At 40.3% G+C, this 26,159-nt stretch overlaps 1 protein-coding gene across 1 annotated transcript in view; it reads left to right on the top strand.

Moving 5' to 3' along the window:
• Positions 1-13,161: 13,161 nt before the first annotated feature.
• The window catches only part of RALGAPB (Ral GTPase activating protein non-catalytic subunit beta), a 73,181-nt gene continuing 60,183 nt past the window's right edge, over positions 13,162-26,159 (top strand). The window contains exon 1 of the mRNA XM_083358128.1: positions 13,162-13,406. Coding sequence (XP_083214254.1) covers positions 13,401-13,406 — 6 coding nt within the window. The 5' untranslated portion in view covers positions 13,162-13,400. The remainder of the gene's footprint in view (positions 13,407-26,159) is intronic.

Below are 26,159 nucleotides of genomic sequence, written 5' to 3'. Positions count from 1 at the left end.
TGCCTACCCCTGGCCTGGAGGAACGTTGTCCATAGGGTCGCAATGGGTTGGACACGACTTTGCAACTAACAACAATAGCAACGAAACAAACTGGCCCCTCCCAGATCTAAATACTTTCTATTAAATTAACCTAATGAATTAACTACAGTGAAATTCTTTAATTCATAGCCAAATATGATATTAACCTGTCCACTTACTGAGCAAATTGAAGCTTCTGACCACATTTGCTTGCAATAATTGACAAGGATGGGAAAGCCCACTAAAAAGTCAAATAGCCCTAGAAGACAAAAATATACACTGAGTAAATATTATGGTTTTGAAGTCAGTTGTGGTTTCAGTTGTCTAATAAATTGTAACTTGGTAAGAAATGCATTGTACTACTCTTATTAAGAGCATTATGTACACTGTACATTTTAACATAAATGTTTAAAATTGACTTCTGAAATTATAAATTTATTTTTAAATGATATTGTGGGAATCTAGATTTGTAGACTTAGAAACAGTAATTTAATTTAAAGGAGACCACTTACAGATAGTACAGCTTGTTTTCAGTTAGCTTATTTTTTTACAGTCATAATAGATCTGCTGCCTGCTAACTAGTAATTAATTCGTGTGGCAGTTTATTTAAATGCATTCTAAATACACAGTCTGAGAGCTGAAGGTATGTCAAATTGTAGGATGATTCATGTCTGCAGAGTAATAGAAGAAAGGTCAGACATTTATTTATTTAGTGTATGGTATACAACAGGGGTGTCAAACTGCCAGCCTACAGGCCGAAGCATCACAGAGAAACCGCGCCCATCCCATTTTTGGCAATGGGAAAAAGTTCCGATACGTCGCGTGATGTTGCGAGTTTGACATGCCTGGTATACAATGTCAGGGAAATCTATAAATGCTAGACAATGCAATCCTGACAGCTAGTTCCTTCTGTTCAACACTGGCATGCCTATCCTTGATGCACCAAAGGGAGCAAACTAGCTTACACCAGCTGACTAGCAGAGCTCAGCTTGCTGGCTGCTCCGCCAGTCTCACCTCAGTTCATGTTACGTTGCCTTGTGTTCGGCCAAGCCCAGCACCAGCTTCAGCTCTCTGCACACACATGAACACAGTAAGATTTTCCCCACCAAAGTGGCACCCATTTATGTACTTGCAGTATTGCTTGCGTTGAAACTGCTGGGTGGGCAGGAGCTAGGGAATGAGTGACGGGAGCTCACACTGTTTCTGGAGCTAGGCTCAAACTGCTGGAGTGCAGACCATTTCTAGCCAGCAGTTTCAGCGTCATTATGCCACTGTGCCATCAAGTCCCCAGGTCAGACATATTTCTCTACAGTCTGTCTTAGCATCTTTCGGAATATAAAAAATAAGATTAGAACTGAATTAATTTTGTACAAGTTTTATAATTGGTTTGTTTTCTGTACAGTTAAACTAAATTTAAACAACTATGAATTTTTTAATATCAATTTCGTCTTCCTGAAAACAAACTTTCTCAGATATGGCCAAAGTGAAGAGTGCTTCTCTCTACAATATTGTAACCCAGTTTGCTAATCCAACCTAATGAATCTAATTGCCTATTGGAAAAGAGAAAGATAGCATATAGGTAGTGGGAAACAATTATAAAAACTATATCTTGTATGCTATGGATTACTACTAAAACTGGTAAAACTAATAAAATATCACTTGAAAGAGGTATATAATTTAAGTAGAATAAGGAATATTTATGCTTGCTCTTAATAATTTTTATGCTGATTAACTGGACAGGTCTTTCAGATTGCAAGTTGGGAAATTGTTAAAGCTAGGCCCTTGCAGGGTGGTTAAAACTACTAGGGAGGTGACTTGTGGTTGAATCCATTAGCTTCTTTGAGAAATGGGGTGGTTCCTGTGACTCTGAAGGACATAATAGCATGTTCCCTCCTTAAGAAGCCATCATTCTGAACAATTGTTGTGCAGTCTCCAACCTTTCTTTTTAGGGACGATTGTTGAAAAAATTGTAATGTAACAGTTCCAGAGTATCCTGAAGGAAATAGATGATCTGGATCTATTCTTGTTGGGTTGCAAGCCAGGACACAGTACTGAGCTGGCATCGTGCTTTTTTTATCAATATTAGTGTAGCTTCTTCTTGGACATGGTTCTTACACCCTGAAATAATATCCCCCAAAGGTCCATATAGTCTGTTCTTTTATTTTTTTGACTTTATGTAAAAAGTCCAGAATTGGGTGTTCTTTAAATCTATGTAAATATGTACAAATCTATGTAAATGTGTATAAATCTATGTGAATAAATTTACTTTAAAATTATTTACAGTATTGCACCTGACTCACCTTGGGTGATTCCAAAATGCTAAACAGGGCCAAATTTATTAGGGTTCAATTAAAAATAATCCTCTATCTCTATAACTTTAAATGATATAATAAATTTAAAAAAGACAATAATTCTTGAAATGAATTCTTTTATTATCCGAATTTTCCCCTCTACGTAATTAATACCATTTGGTACATCTGCTGCTGGCATGCAAGGAACATATCTTGCACAAATATTTCAATATTGAATATCAGTAATGTAACTCCTATCTACCAGTGAAATGCCAAGCTTGACAGCAGTTTCTCTTTAAGTGATCTGTCACTTAATCTGTTCATCAACCTTTCTGATGTGAAACTTGTCTGTTACTGTCACAGGTTGTTCACTTCATTCTTGATCACATAAACAAGCTCTTCCAGGTCCACCATCTTTCCATTTTTTGACCTAGCAATGCACAGTTCTTAACATCAACATAGTAATTAGAGAAACAACATGATTCAGCAGCAAATTTCAATTGGAAGGACTCTTTTGACAGTCAAAATTCAATCATGGCACAATGCTTAAAGCACATTGCTCAAAACTTACTGCAGACTTCCATTTCACAAAATAATGCAATCTTTTTTCTACAATAGTTTCTTCCCAACTTAAGTGAAAGAAACTAAGGAACACACCAGGTTTTTTTTAATGCATCACTATTGCCATCTGCTGGCAGCATATAACTTTGGAAGCATGACTGTACTTTGTATTCAATCTACATATAACAAATCTGACATTTGTCATATTTCAACAAAATAAGTTTTAAAGCATTTTTGATTTGAATGACCTGAAAAAGTTTGAAAAATCCTGCCCAAGTACTATGCTTCAAAGGCTTTTGATGTCTGAAATCATTACCAATTACATGTCAGCTGGAAATAAACAGTTTGTGTGGTTAACTGTATTGTGGCTATGATGACAGATTGGATTTCAGCAAGCTGCCTGTTTTGGAAATTAATGGTATTTGAGAGATTAGCAGTGCTAAGTGTCTGCTTATTTTCTCACACATAATCTATAGATTTGTAGATAAATGAATGCTATGTGGGGGAAAGTGAATTTTAGTATAAATTCCCTAAAAAAGGTACTGATTCAGGAAAAAGCTAAAATAGTCTAGCATTTGAGAAAGCATGGAAAGGGTGGTAATTTGAAAAGCAATGCCATAATTTTTCTTTTGCAAAATTAACAGTGTACATTTATTATAAATTCAGCACTTCTATATTGTTCTACTTTTATGTTTTAAGCAAATATCCATGCAGCCATCAGGTTGGACCAACCTCTGGTATCTAAGCAGACAAATGCTTTCATCAAACAGTTTCCCAGGAAAATCTTCAGTTCTTTAAAGGATAATCTAGTAATCTCTCTAACCTTTCCTGTGTTTCACCTTTTTATTACTTCTTTCAAACTTGCCAATCTTTTTCTAGGCCAATGATTTGCTAGTTATTGACCAAATATGTAAATACTATTACTACTTTCTAGACTTGTCTTCTTTGATTATATATCCAAATGTCTGCTTACTGTTCACATCAAATAAGCAGTCAATTTTAATTTCCTCCAAACAAATTATTCTTTTTCTAATACATGGTATTCTTGGTATCTATCTCTAAATTTGAAAGCATTTCCCCTTCATTCTATTGTTGTTCCACAATAGTTAGCAGTGGCGTAGCGTGGGTTGTCAGCACCCGGGGCAAGGCAAGTAATTTGCGCCCCCTAACCTGCTGGGCGGCCGCTGCACTGTCCCTCCCCCAGATAGTCCCTCGCTCTCTCTCCGCACCGCACCGCACGCCTGGCACCCCCTCCTCCACAGTGGACGGTGACCCGGCGGCTCGGATTGGATTCGCACAGCCAGCACTGCTGTGAGAGAGAGTGAGCCAGGCAAGGGCAGAGAGCTGCGAGTGCGAGTGTGCTCCCCCAGATGTTGCGGCCGGTGCGGCCGACCCCCCTTGCACCTCCCACGCTACGCCACTGCAGGGGTCGGCAACCTTGGCTCTTTTATGACTCGCGTAGCTGGCTCGGGAATTCTGGGAGTTGAAGTCCGCGAGTCATAAAAGAGCCAAGGTTGCCGACCCCTGTTACCCAGGGGAATCTCCTTTTGTGAGGAGGACTCATCCCTTCCCAGGCCCAGATAATTATAGCTCTCTCCGCGCTGCAGTTCCCAACCCGCGGCGAGCGGCAACGGGGCGCGCTTCCCTTCTCTAGCGCGCTCCGGAAGCCAGGAGGAAACTGACCGGCTCCTTTTACGGCGAGGGACAAGCTGAGACAAGCCCGGTCCTGCTCCGAGGTTGTCCTGAAGCGCGTCCCCGCCCCCCTCACCTTCCTGGCCTCTCCGCAGGGCTAGCGCTCGGAGAGGAGCTCTCTGGACAACCGGCGGCTTCTGCCGGGCAGAAAAAGCCGGTTCCGATTGGGCGGGAGAGGACCGTGGGGGGGGGAGGAGGAGGAGGAGGCGGAGAGGAAGAGAGTTGGGCTTGCAGCCATGAAATGTAAACCCAGGCGGGGGGGAAAAAAGCCGCTCCGGTAAGTTGATCGCCCCTGCCTTGGCGAAGGCTGTCTTCGGCGGGACTCGGCTCGCCCCGGGGACCGGATGACTTCAGGCTCCAGCCGGGCCTGGCTCCCCGGAGCCTTCTAGGCCGGGCAAAGAAGAGCGCCTCCGACTTGTGGCCTATGGAGTTTCCGGTCGGAGCGGCCCGGAGGAGTCACGATGTGTGTTTGTGTGTGTGTGTGTGTGTGTGTGTGTGGCGTGCCGTGGGGCATCAGGCCCTTCCCGGCTGGGGCTCCGGTGCCTCCGCCCTGCCGGATCCCGGCGCCGTCGAGTGCGCCCCCCCAAATGTTGCGCCCGGTGCGGCCGGCCCCCCCTGCACCCCCCACGCTACGCCACTGATAGTTAGCTTGCATTTTCAAAATTATCGCTTAAAAGGCTATTGCTTAGATATTCTGAGCATTTTTGTCAGAGAAATGTTGTTGTTGTTAGCTGCGAAGTCGTGTCCGACCCATCGCGACCCTATGGACAACATTCCTCCAGGCCTTCCTGTCCTCTACCATCTTCTGGAGTCCATTTAAGCTCACGCCTACTGCTTCAGTGACTCCATCCAGCCACCTCATTCTCTGTCGTCCCCTTCTTCTCTTGCCCTCAATCTTTCCCAGCATTAGGCTCTTCTCCAGTGAGTCCTTCCTTCTCATTAGGTGGCCAAAGTATTTGAGTTTTAGCTTCAGGATCTGGCCTTCTAAAGAGCAGTCAGGATTGATCTCCTCTAGGACTGACCGATTTGATCGCCTTGCAGTCCAAGGGACTCGCAGGAGTCTTCTCCAGCACCACAGTTCAAAGGCCTCAATTCTTTGGCGCTCAGCCTTTCTTATGGTCCAACTTTCACTGCCATACATTGCAACTGGGAAGACCATAGCCTTGACTATACGCACTTTTGTTGACAGGGTGATGTCTCTGCTTTTTAGTGTGCTGTCTAGATTTGCCATGGCTTTCCTTCCGAGGAGCAAGCGTCTTTTAATTTCTTGGCTACAGTCCCCATCTGCAGTGATCTTGGAGCCCAGGAAAATAAAATCTGTCACTACCTCCATTTCTTCCCCATCTATTTGCCAGGAACTGAGAGGGCCAGATGCCATGATCTTGGTTTTCTTAATGTTAAGTTTCAACCCAAGTTTTGCACTCTCCTGCTTGACCCGCAACAAGAGGCTCTTTAGTTCTTCTTCACTTTCTGCCATTAGAGTGGTATCATCTGCGTATCTTAGGTTGTTGATATTTCTTCCGGCAATCTTAATTCCAACTTTTGAATCATCTAGCCCTGCCTTTCTCATGATGTGCTCTGCATATAAGTTAAATAGGCAGGGCGAAAGTATACAGCCTTGCCGGACTCCTTTCCCAATTTTGAACCAATCAGTGGTTCCATGTCCAGTTCTCACTGTTGCTTCTTGACCCGCATATAAGTTTTTCAAGAGACAAATAAGATGGTCTGGTACTCCCATCTCTTTAAGAACTTGCCACAGTTTGTTATGATCCACACAATCAAAGGCTTTAGCATAGTCAATGAAGCAGAAGTAGATGTTTTTCTGGAACTCCCTAGCTTTCTCCATGATCCAGCGTATGTTGGCAATTTGATCTCTAGTTCCTCTGCCTCTTCGAAATCCTGCCTGTACTTCTGGTAGTTCTCGATCCACATATTGCTGAAGTCTAGCTTGTAGGATTTTAAGCATGACTTTACTAGCATGAGAAATGAGTGCAATGGTGCGATAGTTTGAACATTCTTTGGCACTGCCCTTCTTTGGAATTGGGATGTAAACTGATCTTTTCCAATCCTGTGGCCACTGTTGAGTTTTCCAAATTTGCTGGCAGATTGAGTGTAGCACTTTTACTGCACTGTCTTTTAAGATTTTGAACAGCTCAGCTGGAATACTGTCACCTCCACTAGCTTTGTTGTTGCTCAGCTTTTCTAAGGCCCACTTCACTTCACATTCTAGGATGTCTGGCTCGAGGTCAGTGACCAACTCATTGTGATTATCTGGGACGTTAAGCTCATTCTTGTATAGTTCTTCTGTGTAATTTTGCCACCTCTTCTTAATCTCTTCTGCCTCTGTTAGGTCCCTACCATTTTGGTCCTTTATCATGCCCATTTTTGCATTAAACGTTCCCTTCATCTCTCCAATTTTCTTGAAAAGATCTCTGGTCCTCCCTATTCTATTGTTTTCTTCTATTTCTTTGCACTGTTCATTTAAGAAGGCATTCTTATCTCTTCTAGCTATTCTCTGGAATTCTGCATTCAATTGGGCATATCTATGTTTTTCTCCCTTGCCTTTCGCTTCCCTCCTTTCCTCAGCTATTTGCAAAGCTTCCTCAGACAGCCATTTTGCTTTCTTGCATTTCTTTTTCTTTGGGATGGTTTTGGTTGCTACCTGTTGTACAATGTCGCGAACCTCTGTCCATAGTTCTTCAGGCACTCTGTCTATCAGATCTAATTCCTTAAATCTATTTGTCACCTCTACTGTATATTCAACAGGGATATGATTTAATTCATACCTGAGTGGCCTAGTGCTTTTCCCTACTTTCTTCAGTTTAAGCCTAAACTTTGCAAGGAGAAGCTCATGGTCTGAGCCACAGTCAGCTCCTGGTCTTGTTTTTACTGACTGTATGGAGCTTCTCCATCTTTGGCTGCAGAGCATATAGTCAATCTGATTTCTGTGTTGACCGTCTGGTGATGTCCATGTGTAGAGCCGTCTCTTGGGTTGTTGGAAAAGAGTGTTTGCTATGACCATCGTATTCTCTTGACAAAATTCTATCAGCCTGTGCCCTGCTTCATTTTGTACTCCAAGGCCAAACTTGCCTGTTATTCCGGTTATCTTTTGGCTTCCTACTTTAGCATTCCAATCCCCCATGATGATAAGGACATCATTTTTTGGTGTTAGTTCTATAAGGTGCTGTAGGGCTTCATAGAACTGGTCAATTTCATCCTCTTCAGCACTGGTGGTTGGGGCATAGACTTGGACTACTGTGATATTGAATGGTTTGCCTTGGATTCGAACTGAGATCATTCTGTCATTTTGAGGATTGTATCCTAGTATTGCTTTTCCTACTCTTTTATTGACTATGAAGGCTACTCCATTTCTTCTGAGGGATTCTTGTCCGCAGTAGTATACCTGATGGTCATCTGAATTAAATTCACCCATTCCTGTCCATTTTAGTTCGCTGATACCTAAGATGTCGATGTTCAGTCTTGTCATCTCTTGTTTCACCACGTCCAGCTTTCCTTGATTCATGGATCTTACATTCCAGGTTCCTATGGAGAAAAAATCTTTACAGCATCGGACTTTCCTTTCACCACCAGACACATCCACAGCTGAGCGTCCTTTCGGCTTTGGCCCAGTCGCTTCATTCTTTCTGGCGCTACTAGTACTAGCCCTCTGCTCTTCCCCAGTAGCATATTGGACACCTTCCGACCTGAGGGGCTCATCTTCCAGCGTCATATCGTTTTGCCTTTTGGTACTGTCCATAGGGTTTTCATGGCAAAGATACTGGAGTGGGTTGCCATTTCCTTCTCCAGTGGATCACGTTTTGTCAGAACTCTCGGCTATGACCTGTCCGTCTTGGGTGGCCCTGCACGGCATAGCTCATAGCTTCATTGAATTACGCAAGCCCCTTCGCCACGACAAGGCAGTAATCCATGAAGGGGGTCAGAGAAATATCCTTATCCTTTTATGATCTTGTTTAAATTTATCACTTTTTCTCAGGATTTTTTTTAAACTTGGGAATCTAGCATAATTCTGTGACCAAGTACCTGGTAATTGTTCTAACATACAGCTGTAACCTACCCAAATTTGAATATGGTACTTTTCCATCAAAGTTTTATAGAGATTTTAGATTGTATAGGATTCTACAGTTTTTTTTCATGAAGAAAGTCTGTGATTGCTAGAAATCAAAAACATGGCATATAATCACTGCTTTTATTTTTTCAGCCTTCAGTATTCTAAATTATTAAATTGTCCACATCTGAATTAAATAGTAAGATGCAAATTATAAAATCACAGTACAAGGAAGATACTGGGTAAGGTGAAAGTTGTATCTTAGTGTACATCAGAAGTCATTAGGCATAATCAAGTTTCACAGTTATAAAACGCATGTACACTTTCATGTGCACTTTTGTTATTCAGGTAGCCCTTGACTTAGACCATAATTGAATCCAAAATTTCTGTTGCTAAGCAAGACATTTGTTAAGTGAATTTTACCCCATTTTATTACCTTTCTTGCCATCGTTGTTAAGTGAATCACTGCAGTTGTTAAGTTAGTTAACACAGTTGTTAAGTGAATCTGGCTTCCCTATTGACTTTGCTTGTCAGAAGATCACAACAGGTGATCACATGTCCCTGGGACATTGCAACCATCATAAATATGAGTCAGTTGCCAAGCATTTGAGTTTTGATCACATGATTGTGGGGATGCTTCAACAATCTTAAGTCTGAAAAACAGTCACAAGTCACATTTCTCAATGTCATTGTAACTTTGAATGGTCACTAAATGAACTGTTGAAAGTTGAGGACTACCTGTATAACATTTATGAACAGAAAATGTATCATTTTTTTCATGTTGGTCTTCAGAGGTCTTAATATGGGTATCCAAATTAGTTTAACACCCCATCCCCACCTCTTTCTAATTAGGAATTATTCACTACCTGCAACATATAATAAGAAGGCAATAGTAAACCAATTCCATACTGTTACCACAGGAAGGAATGTGTCACCAAGAGCTGAGCTTGACTCACAGGATTATACCAATATACTCATGTTTCCCTGGTATCTTAAGATGTTTTCTTTTAGCTAACACAGCTTTTCTAGCTTAGCTTCCCCCAAATGCTTTGAACAGTTACACAGCCTGGAATTCTTGAAACTGCCATCCCAATATATCTAGAGGGTATTAAATTAAGCAATGCTGACTTCACCACTTTGGTTGCCTTTCATGGTAGACAGGCCACAATATAGAGCTTATTATATTCGTAAAAATGTGTATAATTCTTTAAAAATTAAATGGGTTGGAAGGAAAAACTACCTCATATATCCAGGAATTAAGTAGCACCAAGGTTTGGCAATGGTTCAAATTTGGAGAAATGGGCAGTGCTTTATAATGTTAGGCTCTGGGAACAATGCTTCCTTGCCCTTTCTGCCTACTGCAAATGGCCAGAAAATGACTGATTTGTATGTTTGCTGGAAAGGGGGAGAGAAAAAAGTCATATAATTTGTACTGATGAATTTAATACCGCAAATACGGGTTTAGGTCAAAGAGATTTTTTGCTTTCATACTACAAATACGGGCTTCTGATTTTGCACAACAAACATTGGTTAAAATCTTGCAGAGGCTTATTGTAATTCTAAATAATCAACAACCACCACATATAGCTATTAAAGTATCCCGATCTTCAGATTTTATGCTACAAACACTGATAGATAAGTGCTTTTTTATAAATTATACTTTAGTTCATAAAAGATTAATGATTTTATATCAAAACATTGCAGTAATAGGTAAACAATTAGCTTAAGATTTATGAAACTAAATCAATTTTGCTTGGTTTAGCTGGCACAGATTTGAAATTTCTAGAGTGACAATGTTTTAACTGACCAAGATTTGTAATTTCCTGTCAAAAAATTCTGAACTGGTTAATACAAAAATAAAAGGGAAAATTCACTGCAGAATTAAAAACTATATCCAAGAAATGATCAAGAAAAATGGGAAGTACTTGCTTATGAAGATCTGATGCATACTTATGTGTTACAAATAAAAAATACTATTGATTTATAATCTTAGATACATGAAAGGAGAGAGCTCATCAAGGGCTTATTGGAAAATAAGACAGCAAAGGCTTACCATTAATCCTTGAGAATAAAACAGCAGTGGCGTAGCGTGGGGGGTGCAGGGGGGGCCGGCCGCACCGGGCGCAACATCTGGGGGGGCGCGCTCGCACTGAGCTGCTCGGTAGCCACTGAGGCTCTGTGTCATTTCTGTCCGCGCCGCGGGCTGCGAAGAGGCGGGGCGGGGCCAGGCCGCCGACATACATGCCGCCCAGTGACAGGCAGCGCACGCGGGCCCAACCAGGAGAGGCCCCCTGCTGCAGAGGCCCTCCCCCTCTCCCGGCCCCCGCCCCCTCCCTTGTCTCCTTCATCCGCTCCGGGAGAGCGAGCCAGAAAGGGTAGTGGACGGACGGACGGGCGTGCGGGAGGGCGGCGGCAGGGTGACTTTGGATTCCAGTTCCGCGAAGGAAGAAACTGGGGTCCCTTCTTTCTCAACGCACCGGACTGCTCCAGAATAAGAGCCTTCCTTAAAAGTCGCCCGGTTCGGCTCCGTGATAGCCGGCGATGGAAAATATCTGGTCCAAACCCAAAACCCGAAGTGAACAAGTGCACGCGGTCTCACGCCTGCGCTTCCTGCTTGGAGAGCGCCGCGGGACTCTGCGCGGAAGTCTACGCTGCTGCGGGGCGCGTCTTTTCAGCAGTGCCGTGACGTCACCGCCCGCCCGCCCCTCTATTTCCGCTTCCGGTTGCCTTGCCCCGCCCCGGGTGCTGACAACCCACGCTACGCCACTGTAAAACAGTATGAACCAGGAATTAAGAGGAAATCTTAGTAAAGGTAAAGGTTCCCCCGCACATGCGTGCTAGTCGTTTCCAACTCTAGGGGCCGGTGCTCATCTCCGTTTCAAAGCCGAAGAGCCAGCGCTTGTCCGAGGACATCTCCGTGGTCATGTGGCCAGCATGACTAGACGCCAAAGGCGCACGGAACGCTGTTACCTTCCCACCGTAGTGGTCCCTATTTTTCTACTTGCATTTTTACATGCTTTCAAACTGCTAGGTTGGCAGAAGCTGGGACGAGTAACAGGCGCTCACTCTGTTACGTGGCACTCGGGATTCGACCCGCCAAACTGCCGACCTTCTGATCGACAAGCTCAGCGTCCTAACCCACTGAGCCACCACTGCAGAATTAAAAACTATATCCAAGAAATGATCAAGAAAAATGGGAAGTACTTGCTTATGAAGATCTGATGCATACTTATGTGTTACAAATAAAAAATACTATTGATTTATAATCTTAGATACATGAAAGGAGAGAGCTCATCAAGGGCTTATTGGAAAATAAGACAGCAAAGGCTTACCATTAATCCTTGAGAATAAAACAGTATGAACCAGGAATTAAGAGGAAATCTTACAAGACTAATATATCCCTCTCTAAGTGATAGAATCAGTGTTACATCCACATATACTCAGGCATGCAGTGTTTACTTTTAATATTTGAAATTAGACAATCATCCAGGAATCTAGAAAAGACCATAGAGTGTAAAAAGGGATACTACTTTGAAACAACAACTGCTTGAGGTGCCATCTTGCAGTTCCTCACAAGTAGAGAAACAAGCTCATGTTACTTCCTGCTTTAATAAAGCAGATAACATAGCCTCTTATTGACGTGAGAATCACTTCATTCTCTTCCTCCAATAAAAATCCTCTCTGTGTAAGTAGGAGTCATTTCCCATCGCAGGTTAGGGAATTCTGGGATTTGAAGTCCACATATCTTAACGTTGCTGGGGTTGAACAACACTGCAGTAAACTATGACAAGAGTGACAGTAGAGTTACACCACGCAGTCCGTTTCCCCCCCAATCTGTCCCTCTCCAGTTGTTTTGGGCAGCAGGTCTACATTATCCATAGTCAGCACTGGAACCTGCTCGGGATGAGACGGTTCCATGGTTGGGAATCTAATGTCCGTGACTGCGGGAAGAGTTAGGAGCGGCAGCCGTAGGCATCCCGAGTCCTCAAAACAAATCCGGCTCCTTTAAATGCGACATCCTGAGGAACGTTATCTATCTATTTCAGCGTTTCCCAACCTTAGGAACTTGAAGATGCGTGGACTTCAACTCCCAGAATTCCCCAGCCAGCATAGCTGGCTGGGGAATTCTGGGAGTTGAAGTCCACGCATCTTCAAGTTCCTAAAGTTGGGAAACGCTGATCTATTCGAGCAATCTGACCTGGTCTGATGGGTTAGGGTTGGGGTTTTAATACGTTTTAATTATTGTTTTAATCTTGGGTGTTTATTGAATCGCTTTTAACTTTTGTATCCTGTTTCTGTATTTATTGCCCTGTACACCGCCCTGAGTCCTTCGGGAGAAGGGCGGTATAAAAATATAATCAATCAATCAATCAATCAATCAATCAATAAGGAAGAGGGCCGAGCAAAGCGAGCGGCGCACGACGCCAAACTTTCAAAATCTCCTCCCTCCCTCCCTCCCCCCCCTCCCCCCCGCGCCTTCCAAAGGAAATGTCACGCTCATACGTACTTCCGGTTGAGAGCCAGCGTCGAGGGTAGAAAGAACTTCTTTTCGTACGGCGGCGGGGAATGTTGTCAAGGCGCGTGCGTGTTGGACGGGATGAATGTCGGGTTTTCGGGCGTGAGTTTTTTAACCCGGCCGGAAGTGTCCAGGGAGAGCTGAGCGGAGCGTTCGATTGCTCTCTCCCCTCACTCCCGGCGGCCGCTATGGAGCCGGGCGCTTGAGGGCGGAGCGGCTGCCTTTTTTACCCCAGACATGTCAGCCGGTCATCTCGATGCAGGTAAGCGCCGAGGGGGTTCCTCTGCCCGCTGACTGCAGCCCAGAAGCCCTGGGCCGCCTTTGCTTTGTCGGGCCCTTGCATCGCCGGGCTTTGACCTCTGCGCCGGCAGTTTGGCCTTTTTTTTTTCTTCTTCTTCTTCTGGGATTGGAGGCCTTGATGAGGCCGAATGCTTTTTTTTTCTGGAAGAGGACTCCTGGCGAAAGACTCCTGGCCTTTTGGGCGTCCCTCCGCTTCCCCGGGGTCGCCGCTTCCTGGCGCTGAGGCTCCGGGATGCGCTGGAGATGGGGAAGCGGCGACTGCTGGCGTGCAAGGGTGGGGCCGCTGCTCGGGAAAAGTGCTCCCTGCGGGAAATGAGGCAGACTTCTCATGAACCTAGGGCGCGGGAAGCTGGGGCTAGGCCAGGGGTCTTCAAACTTGGCCCTTTTATGACTTGTGGACTTCAACTCCCAGAATTCCTCAGCCAGCTTTGCTGGCTGAGGAATTCTGGGAGTTGAAGTCCACAAGTCATAAAAGGGCCAAGTTTGAAGACCCCTGGGCTAGGCCATGTCTGAGACGAGCACTTGCCATTCCGAAGCATTCCCACTGAGTAAACGATTGCACTCGGCTTGGTTGCTGCTACTCGGAGCAAGCAACCTGTAGAGCAGGGCTGAGCGACGAGGGGGGCGAACTATGGGCTCGGTACTCAGCCCAAGCATACCTAAGATGAGAAAGACAATCAAATGCCCTCCAGATGTTTTGGACTTCATCTCCCATCGGTCCCCGCTTAGCCTAGCAGATAGCAAAGGATTGTGGGAGTTGTTGTTCAAAATACCCGGAGGACACCAGGTTCCTATATTTGGGGGTAAGCAGTTTTTAATCAGGCATGTCTTTCGCTTTCCCTCGTTTATAGGTGGGGCTGTTGCTGATTTATTTTTTTTTAAGGATATTTCTCTCCAACACAACACAATGCATTGGCTAATTGAAATAACATTTAAGAATGATGTTCTCATTTACTCTCTGACCTGAATATATTAGTTGCTATTTTAATATTTCTCCAAAGTTTATAAAAAAAATTATTATACTGTTTTAGTTTAGGATTACATTAAATACAGAGTGCAAGAAGTGCAAAACACTGTAAATGATAAGAGGAAATGATAAATATGAGGGGAAACATACCCTACCTTAGTGCACTACGGTATTCAGCTTAGTGGAACAGCTTTAGTTTATCATTAGAGCTACTTGTGTTACTTTCCTTCAGATCTTGTAAAAATTTAAGTGTTTCTCAAGTTAGCCATAGAACTTATATGAAAAGGCTTCCAAGTTTTGCCCACAGCAGGTGGCAGCACCTAGCTGATCTCAAAAAAAACCAATTCGACTTGATTAGTACTTGGATGAGAGACCACTAGGAAACTCCAGGGCTATAGAGTAGACTGGGGAATTTTTTTAAAAAAAATCATCCTTAAAGATGATAATGGCAATCCCCTTTTATTCTGTTGTAAAGAAAGCCACACGAACATATCCCCATAGCATCACAAGTCAAACTTAACCCAAAGAAGTCTCCTTTTGTTGCTGTTTCTTACTTTATATCCTTTCTAAGGGTAAGCAGGCATGAATTCACTGAATTCCTGATTTTCCATACTAAGTTGGTTTAAACTGTTTCAGTGAGAGTCCTCTATGTATTCTATCTAGGTATTGATCATATGCCAATATGTTGATATTTGTACTCTGTAAAGCCTCCAAACTCCATTAATTCAAAAGGATGATGTCTAACATATTCCTTATAACTTTTTAAAAACTTTCAAAAGTATTTATCACTATTTCCTGATTTAGAATCTTGGGGCTTCTATTTGCTGCATCTATTATTTAGGGAGCGTGTCTTCTCAGCATTTCTACCATAGTACTGACTGATATTTTATATTTAACAAAAAAGGCCCTAGAATTGTATGATAAACATCTTACACCAGGCATGTCAAAATGCCGGCCCACTGAAACCGCGCCCATCCCATTGCCGGCAATAGGGAAAAAGTCTAGATACATTGCGTGATGTCATGTGATGTTGTGAGTTTGACATGCCTGTTTTACTTACACAGTGATGTCATGTTCCTCTTATACTGATTCTTAAATCTTTGTAGCTACATTTGTTTACTGGCTTTCTAACTATAATTTAGTATTTTCTGAAGTGCAGCCTATTTTGCTGAAAACTTGTAGGCAACTATAGTTTAAGAATATACAACTGTATTTCTGTGTTAAGGCAATATAATTGTATGGATTTCTGATACATATATGAATTAACCCAAAGATAAGCTTATTGAAGATTATATAAAACTTTGTCATATGAAAATAGAGTACAGAATATATAATTGAACATCATACCATTTCATTTCATGGACTAACTTGCAAAGAAAAAAAGTGTGCAGACCCCGAATGAATGGTGATAAAAGAGGCTTCTTTGCCTGTATGGGTCAAACAGTGTAGTTGTAAACTTAATGCCATCTGAAATTTTTTATTCAGAACTTAATAATCCTTGAATAAGTTGATGTATGTTTCTTTTTAAAAAAATTTAAATATATATTTAATCTCTTAAGATTTTAAGGTGATTTGCAATTTTTTTCTGCTTATTGGTTTTGCAACAAGGTTTTGATGAAAATTGGCTGAGGGTTGACTGTACCATGGCTCATAGTACTGAGTAGAGATTAGATATTGTTTTTTCCAGAGCTAATCTAACATTAAAACTGGACTCTTATAGTGCATTGAGCCATTGTTTGTTGTAGTTCAACTCGCAATATTTTCTTTTGAGCTAGGGATTTACGGTAATTCTTGAGAATCTTTCTCTATTGATAAAAGCATCTGTGCAGTTTCTGAATTTGGCAGTACTGAAATTTTGTTCACTATCATTAGAATAAAAAGCAGTAAGAAGCAAGGTGTATGTATGGAAGAGCCGTGGTGGCACAATGTTTAGAATGCAGTATTGCAGACTAAAATACTGCTCACTCCAGGAGTTCAATCCTGAACGACTCAAAGTTGACTCAGCCTTCCATTCTTCTGAGGTTAGTAAAATGAGGACTCAGATTGTTGGGGGCAATATGCTGATTCTGTAAACCGCTTACAAAGCACTATGAAGCAGTATATAAGTCAGAGGACTCCAACCTTTTGGGCACCAGGAACTGGTTCCATGGAAAAAGGTTTATCCACGGACCGAAGAATGTGTAGTTTTGTGTGCTGCTTGCATCCCATGGATGGGGCTTTGCTTGTTTGTGCGGATCGGTTGCTGGCATGCCACGGACTGGTACTGGTCCACAGACTGGGAGTTGGGGACCCCTGATATAAGTCTAAGTGCTATTGCTATATTGGTCTTCCATTTATGAGATGGAGACGGAGAAAATCTATATGATCGCTTGGAATCAAAAACTTGATAGCACATAATATATGAAATGATCTGTTTCCCCCCCCCCCCCCCCGAATTATGAGTATATCCCCAGACACCCTCTTGGGTTGTGACTGTATGCATGCTCCCTTTTATCTTGCGGAGATGATTGGTTTTCAGTAAATATATAGCAGGAGTTAAGATCTGTGGGTCACCAAATATTACTGAGTGATGAAGGATGCTAGCAGGGCAGTAATATTTGGATGACCATAAGTACTTGTTCCCTTGCATAAGACTGTGCATTGTGTACAGTATGGGCTAACCACATTTTAAAAGAAAAAAAGGTGACACAATAAAATCCAGTTGAGTCCTACCTTTATTTTCTTCTACCTAATGGGTAGAATCTTGCCATGCTAAAATTATAACCTTCTAACCTAGTAGATATATCCTAGGACAGGGGTAGGCGACCTTGGCTCTTTTATGACTCATGGACTTCAACTCCCAGAATTCCTGAGCCAGCTGGCTCAGGAATTCTGGGAGTTGAAGTCCATGAGTCATAAAAGAACCAAGGTCGCCTACCCCTGTCCTAGGAGAATGTAGGGTGTGGCACCCTGAACTCTTCCTCCTCCCCCACCTTGAGATTGTGCAGTCTCTTGATTTGACTTCTCCCTGATGGAATGTACTCCCTCCTCCCTGGGAAAGCTCTGTCTGCCAAAACTCTTCACTGCTCCTCCAGGTGCATAGTCCATCACACCAGGTGCTATCTAGCTCTTCAGGTTCTTGATCTGCTGCTGTGACAGTGATTGGTTTCTGTTCTGGAAAATTACTGTGCTCTTCTCTGAGGTCCTACAGCCACTTTATACTGGTGTTATGTGTCTTCTCTTTCTCCCATATGTTCTTCCAGTACTGTTCTGCTGTTGGTAGCTCTGTGGCTACTGTGTTGTTGCACTGCAGTTGGTAGTACACCCTGGATGGTTCTTTGGAGAGCAGAGCATTTATCTTCTTGACCTCTGCTTCTTTAATATATCTCCTTGGCCTGGTAGCCAGTGCTATGAGCCTTTGTTTAGCACACTCTAGAGCTCCAGGTGGTGTCAGACATTTGTATTTTTTCAGTAACCAAGTCTTATCCTTAATCTTCATATCCTTCTGTAATTCCACCAGCTGCCTAACCTCTCTGAGTTGTGTTAGCTTTTTTAAAAATTTCCTTTTATGAAGCTTATATAGCTGAAATTTTGAAGGCCAGCAAACATTCTGCTCTCCAGGCAAACTATTGTCCAATTTCCTTTTTAAATGTTAATTCCAAAATTTGGCAGTGAATCTTGTCACGTAGATTACAGACACCATTACATTTCATTGTTGATTCTAAACAGCCTGGTTTTGTAAAAGAGCAACAAACCTTTGATATACTGGCAATAGATTTTTCTTAGAGAAAATTGAAATAAATCAGGTCTTGTTGGATGTAAACAAAGCCTTGTACATATTTCAGTGAAAACTTTTGGATTATATCTTGGCCAAACATGGTTTTTCTTCTTTATTAATTGGATTAAAATGTGATATTTTAATTATTTGGGCAGGGTCAGTACAAAAGGAATTATTTCCTCATCAAGATACTTCTTTGAATCTTCAAGAATACCAATTATCTTCTTGTATAATTAAGTACTGATAGGATATATTGGGCATAAAAGTGGGTGGAGTTGAGTGCAAACTTTTTTAATTATGAAAATTACATATCCAAAAACATTAATAATAAATATATTAATGGTTGGTTTGGTTACATCGTCAGATTACCGAATTAACTAGAGGAAATCTCATTTATCCTGTAAGCTTAGAAATATCAATGGAAATTTACAAATACTATTTTACTTGAAGTTTTGATTCATTTAAAAACCTTGGAATAATTATCTCAAATACTTTTGTTTGCAAACAAATATATCTAAATTCCTATCATATTGATATTGATTTAAATAAATACAGTAGTTAAAATTCTGGTCAGTTTATAGGGAAAATATCACTTCAAGACTGATATATATGGAGATTCCCATATTACTACCTAAGGTTTTTCAAGAAGATTGATAAGTTATTAAAGTTTTTATGGGAAGCACAAACCCCTAGATTTTCTTTATCCAAACTAGATTTATCATACAAATTCATATGGGGCTTTACATTTTTTTGTCTTTCAGCTTTGACATTGATCATATATTTTGACCTCTATTTCAATGGCATCCAAGAGATCAAGTTGAAAAACCACTCTGTGCACAATTTGGAAGTTTTTATGTGATTCCTCTGATATCTTTTCAAGATGTTCTTTTTTAGTCAAATTTCAATTTTATTTTTCATCACTGAAAGCTGCAAATTATACTTGGAAGATGTTAGTATTAGTGAACGAATGAATAAATGAAACTTGATTATGATAACTAGTAAAGTAAGTAAAGATGGGTAAAAGGTAATATACATCCATATGTTTATAACCTTACTCTAAGCTGTATGCATTTAGGCAAGTGAATTAAGTGAATAAATGTAACATAACATAAAATTGTAGACACAGAGCTCCTAAAACCTATAAAGCTAATTTAAATAATTAAACCTATTACCTGTGAAACTGCCTGCTTTATTTACAACTTTACAATCATTAGATGCACTTGAAAGGATAAGAAAGAAGGTAATGGTATTAATTATTGTTATAATGTACAATATTTTGGTTTTGTAAGCCAGTTGGTTTTGTTTTCCATAAGGTACTTGTATAACACTAAAATGTCAAAATATGCAATTAAATATATATTTAGTTGCACTTTTGGATGACTTCTGGCAGGGGTGGGATGGGGGTAGTGCATTCATCTTGGCTGTACTTGACCTCTTGGAGGTCTTCAATGCTATTGACCATGGTAACTTTCTGGATCGTAGAGTGGGAGCATGTGACACTGTATTGTGCTGCTACTGCTATTTTTCCTTTTTGTGGGGCAGATGCAAATTGGAGTTGATTGGTAATGAGACATTCCACCCTTGGCCCCTATTATGAGGGTGCTGCAGGGTTCATACTCTCTCTGCTTTTGTTTAATATTTACAGGAAGCTGGTGGGTAAGATAATCCATCACCATGTGAAGTGTCATCAGTATGGCAAAGTAAACAAGGCTAGTGGTATCCTGTCTTGGTACCTGGAGTCTGTGCGGTTTGAATGGGGAACAATAGGCTTTAACTGAATCCTAGCAACATTGGGTAGTTTGGGTTTTGGGAGCCTTCTGAATCGCAGGCTTTATTATCTTTGGTAATGGACAGGATTGTACTGCCGAAGCAGACCCAATGTGCGGGACTCACAGCTCCTGCTTAGAAATAAGTGGCAGTTATGACTAGGAGGGCCTTTGCACATCTTTAGTAAAAGGTGAAATATTTATACGATCTGAAGAGAAACAGAGTATGGCCTTTGCACATCTTTGTGTGGTGCATCAGTTGGGCCAATCCTGGATTGTGAGGCTCTGTTCATCATTACTCCTGTTATGGTTACTTCCTGAATAGACTATTTTAATGTGTTCTACATGGAGCTGCCTTTGAAAAGCATCAGAAACTTCAACTAGTGCAAAATGCAGCGGCATGGAGGGTTATGTGAGCTGCATTCATTGCTACTTTGCTTCTGGGTTCAGTTCAAGGCTCTGGTCTTGACCTTTAAAGCCCTACATGGCATGAGGCCCGGTTATTTGAATTACTGCTTTTCCCTGATAATATTTACCCATCTCATCAGATCTTGAAGAAAGGGAATGTCATGGGTCCCATCTGATATGACCCAGGCCTTTTCTGTCAAAGTACCAACCCTTTGGAACATCATTTCCCCCTGAGGTGAGATTAGCCCTAATCCTAATGGCATTTAGGAAACCCCTAAAAATATTCTTTTTTTCAAAAGCTTTGGAGATCACATGGAAATGGAAGTCTGCAAGATTATTACACTGTATGCAGGATGCTAATGTATGCTCCTGTGGTATTATTTATATTTGTATTTGCTTTAATTATTTTAATTGGTTTTATTGTAGGCCACCATTTGTGAGATGGGCTATATACTATAAATCTGATAAATAAAACATCTATTGATTTAATGGTGTGGCTTAGTTGCTTTAGTAGCCGCTGAAAGTTGTGCATTACAGTTCTATTGGCATTAAAGTGTGTAATATATTTTTATAGGCAACCAAGGATGCATATTTGCTATGTGCAAGGACATTAAAATAAATAGTACATTTAACCCACAATTACAGTTGAGTTATTTAGAATCTTAAGGACTATTATGATAAACTGTTAAGATGTGACTGTTTCAATACAATTTTTAATGCTTATTAATACTTCACAGTATTTTTAAAATGTGATCTCAAATTTATTGTGTGGAAGCATAAAATTATGGAGGGAGGGCATTTACATAATATAGACTTGCCCTATTCTTCTGTTTTGGTTTAGTATTTATATGTTTGTCAATTTGATTATTGAAGGTTCGTTATTTATTTAGAGAGTGGTTAAAGCATCAGGCTAGAAACTGGGGATTCTTGTCCCACTTTAGGTACAAAGCCGGCTGGGTGACCTTGGGTGAGTCACTTTCTTTCAGCCATAGGAAGAGTGTTATGGCAAACACTTTTGAAAAACCTTGCCAAGAAAACCTCAGTAACTTGTCCAGTTAGTCTTTGAGAATTGGATATGATTAAGTGGAAGAAAAAAACCCTGAATTTGGAACAGTAATATGATTAAGGATATTAATGTGATTTTGAATTATATGCCAAATATTTGGAATTTATCATATGAGGAACTATGAGCATGAGTTTTTAAATTACTCTTTTAAAATGGAAAGACAGTGCCATCCCCATTTGAAACCTTACATGGATGATATATATTTACTTTCTACTTATGAACTGGACCTTAATTGATGTAATGGAAAGCTTGATCAATGTTATATTATGTGGCCAAAGTTTAATATTATGTTTAGAAACTGACATTTTGTAAACTAAATCAATAACGAAAGCTAAATAACTATATATAGAGATTCTTCTGTGTTGCAGTGGTATTATCTTTTTGACATGAAGTGAAGAAATCATATTCTCCCATTTTTAAAGACCATTTAGCATTTTTATTTCTTTACAGTTTCATTTGGGGCTCGTTTTTACTTCATTTCATTTTTGTTCCTTGAGTGTTTCAATTTTGTTCCTTGGGTATTTTTTTTAAACCAATAATGATTGTGCATTATGTTTTTAATTTTTGGAGTGCAATATATGGCCTAGAGAACTCTGTTTATCGGTTAGGTCAGGGGTCAGCAACCTGAAACAATGAAAGAGCCACTCGGAACCAGTTCCCTCACAAAAGGAAAAACTGGCAGCCTCAAAAAATGTGTGCACATGTGCGTACATGTGCACATGCGCAGAACAGGGTTTGAAGAGTGGAGCCAAGGCGAGATATGCACCTACCCTGCATATATGAATTGATTGAACTTTTTTAGTCCCCCCCCCCTTTTTTTTTTTTGGACTGCACATGGCAGAGGACTGGGAGCCGCAGGAGATGGTTGAAAGAGCCGCATGCGGCTCTGGAGCCGCGGGTTGCAGACCTGTGGGTTAGGTTATATAATAAATGGCCTATTTTATGATTACCAATAATACTTCATCTTTGCAAAAGAGGACACCCAGTCAGGTTTGTTTTTTAATCCAGTATTTATGGTATGAAATCCCAGGTTTTCAGTGTTTGTGTTAGCAGGTAGAACTCCTTGCTACTTCAGTTATGACACAAAAGGATAAACAGTGAGATTATCTAGTATTTGTGGAGAGCTTAAGTTTCTGGTATTTAAACCAGTATTTGCTGTATGGAATAAACCAAAATTTAGAAGCACTTTTCAGATAAGTAAAGAGTACTATAACTATAAACTCCCCAAACTCTGGGCTCTGCTTTCTGGTGTGTTGTGGCCAGCAGCCTCTTTACTTTTATGTTGCTGGCCATTCCCTCTTTCCATTCACACAGAAATAAGGGGGCAGCAGGTGCCTGGAGTCTTTCCAAAAGACAGTAGCTGACTAGGGTCAGTTCTGTTGCTTCTGAGTGCTGCATGAACAATCAGCCGCTGCTAATGCTTCCTCCAACTGAATTGCCACTCCAGTTTCAAGCCTTGATCATTTTAGTTTCAGTAAGATGGAGCAGGATTGTGGTAGAAACTGGATAGAGGTGTGAGGATAATATCATGTACTAACTTTAGTAGCATGATCTACCTTTTCATGGTTATAGGGAGGAAATGAGTGAGGTGCACTTTGTGGTAGAATACAAAATACCTTTTCTTTATCTTTCAGAAGACCAAGTTACTAAATTTATGCAATAGACAAAGCTATAGCTTGCTGAACAATAATAAATAAATCACCATTATGGTCATAAACCATGTATTGCTGAAAGAAACTGCAGTAGTTTAGGTGATCACATATTATGCTAAATTAAAACTCAGCAAACTACACCACAGTGTGCAACTCAGTGCAGTGTGTTTAAAAACAAACAAGGAATGGCTAGCAACCAGTGCAGAAGTGGCACAAATCAGACAAATTGTTGATCAATTGCCGTAGCATTCTTTATTGTCTGGTGCTGAACCTTAGCTTCAGTTAGCAAGCCACTTGGTTTAAATTCACATCTGAATATTCTTTTATGAATCCCTGGTCTGTGTTAGGAACAGTGTTAACCCAGGTAAAATCTAGTTGAGGGGGAAAAAATCGTAGTGGTTTGGTTTCCACAAAATACTAAAACATGGAAGCACAATATATTATAACTTACCATTGTATGAACCAAATCACATTATCAAATTACCAAAGACATTCCTTCAACTAAACCCTGTACACATAACGTATATCATAGGTCCATATCAAAAATATATATCTTATTTCATAAATACAAAAAAATGGGTTTTTTCCCCTTAAAGTACCTGATTTAATTTGATATACTACTATATAGTAATGTTAAATAGGCTGCAGAAAGATATAGCATACAGTCTTTTCAAAAAACAAAAGAAAGATTTGAAATCTTGAATTCCTTTTGCAAAGTTTTAAAGTGTGGCAGGCAGAATGAAGTTGTATAAATAGATTTGTATAGGAAGAGAAAGCTAAACCAAATCTTGGATGGGAGAGATAAACTAGTTCTAGAAAGTGAGTTAAAATGGATGCAGTGATTTTAAAACTCCAAAACTGCTGACTTGAGATTATAATTATAACTATTTCTCACTGGCTCAAGCTCTGCAGAGCCAGGAATGAGAAATGCAAATGGACCTTATGATGATAATGATGTACGGTATATACAATTCTGTCTTAAAAGCGCAGATGTTTTATAATGTGACCAAGGACTGCATCAACAAAAGGTATCTTTGTTGGTCCCGTGATCTGGATTTGAATTACCAAGGAAAAATGTTGATTCATGATTAAGATGTCAGAAATGTAGCTGGGATTGGGTTCACACACTATAGATGTGTAATTGCTTCTTTATGTTTTAAGCAGTGGCAGAAATTTTATTCCATTTTCTTCTCCAGGAAATAAAAATGGTCTCTTTAGGAAGTCAATAGGAGAGAAGGAAATCCTTTTGAATATATCAGTTTCCTGCTTAGTGCGACCTTCCTTCGTTTGCATATCACTTACATAATCTTATTTGGAATTGTTCTTTGTGAAGGGACTTTGTGCTGACTTTTCCTTTTGTGCTGAGCTAGACATTCTCTTATATAAACATATTCCAGATGAAAAATTTGAATGAATAAGCTTAATGGTATCTATTATAGGCTGTTTGACCATGTCTAGTAAGCTATATATTCATACTCAACAGAATTAACTTTTTCTTGAATTAAAATACTTATATGTATATGTATGTCTATCTTTATATATCTTTATTTGTGTGTATTCAGTGCTCTGTTTTTAAAAAAAAAACAAAAGTATTACACAGGAGATTGGACTTCATAATACACAAGATTTTTAAAAATAATATGTTTAGTTTCATGCTTCCCTTTTTCAAATATTTTGATGAAATTCTACACTTACATTTTTTCCATATGTGTCTTAGAATTTACCAAAGAAGGCACATCCATAAATTATATTATTTGTGTAATATATTAGTTGCAATTTCATGTTTAAATTGGAAATATATTTATAATTCTGACATATATTAAGCATAACTATACTTAATTTACAATATATCCCAAAGTATGTTTTTCTTGGTGTTGCTTGAATTTGGGGTGATACCTAGAAATGTAAGACATGGAAGGTAAGGTATAAACTTGGCTTACACAGCATGCTTAAATATAGTTCATTGAATAAATCCCAAGGGGTAGCTTTGCACTGTTTTAGCTCACTGAATAAACTAGGCCACAGATTCTTTTTATCATGAGTATCACACCATCTTTTCAGACTGTGACATCTGTTCAAAACTCATATTTGCTGTAATGAGAAAGAACAACTGGGTCAGGCTGAGGCAGGAATTAACATATATTAAATTAAAAACAAACAAACTCCTTGTGGATCAATGTAATGTGTCAATTTAATTGTAGTTTGTAAACTATAGTTTATAACTTCAAATGATACGTGAACAAAGTCTGCTTGTAGGCCATGCGGTTTGCAGTCTCCGAAAGGGTTAATGTTTTAAAGCCACAGAATATTTTACCTACTAAAGTTTTCTTGGAAGGCGTTTCTGCATGAATATAATATCCAAAATACTTTTAACCATTAAGAAAATTAAAAATAATTATTTATGTGTGGTACTTCTTTAATGACCATTCATTCAGCAACTGTTCAAACATGGTGCTGAACAAATGGTAGCTATGACTGGTCCTTATACGTAACATTGGCTGTGGTTTTCCTGTGGTCACCAGGCATTTTGTGCCAAGCTTATAATTATGATGTTACAGCATCCCGCAGTCACATGATCGATTTGTATTCCCCAGTGGGGGCCAGCCTATTTTCTTGTAATCCTTCCCACTCCAATCTCTTCACTCCACAAGGAAGGGGAAAATGAAAAACAGGTTAGACTCAGGACAATGTGTATTGACTATAATGGTTATAACTTGACTGAAGGACACTACAAAAGTTTTAAATGCAGGCATTTGTCATAAAGTTAGTTTTGGCAACATTGTAACTGGTTGCTGAAAGAGCATTTGCTAAGGGAGAACTACTCTGTGTGTGCGTGTGTGTATATACATAAATACATACATACATAGAGAGATGCTCTTCAGCCATCAGAACTGCATAAGTTCTACTGTATTTGCATAAATATTTAAATTTAGTTGTAAATGGATTACATGTCTTCAGTGGATGTTTTCATCTGAATCGTGAATAATAAAATGCAGGCATTATTCCTGCTCTAATAAACCTATTGTATTATATCTCTTTTGCTGATCATAGCATAAACCTTATTCTAAGATTTAACCTACCTGCACCAGCTTTTCAATG

Source organism: Vipera ursinii (assembly GCF_947247035.1).
Source record: "Vipera ursinii genome assembly, chromosome: 3".
Lineage (NCBI taxonomy): Eukaryota > Metazoa > Chordata > Lepidosauria > Squamata > Viperidae > Vipera > Vipera ursinii.
Note: the sequence above shows the minus strand (reverse complement) of the source record. Positions and strands in the feature narration are given on the sequence as shown.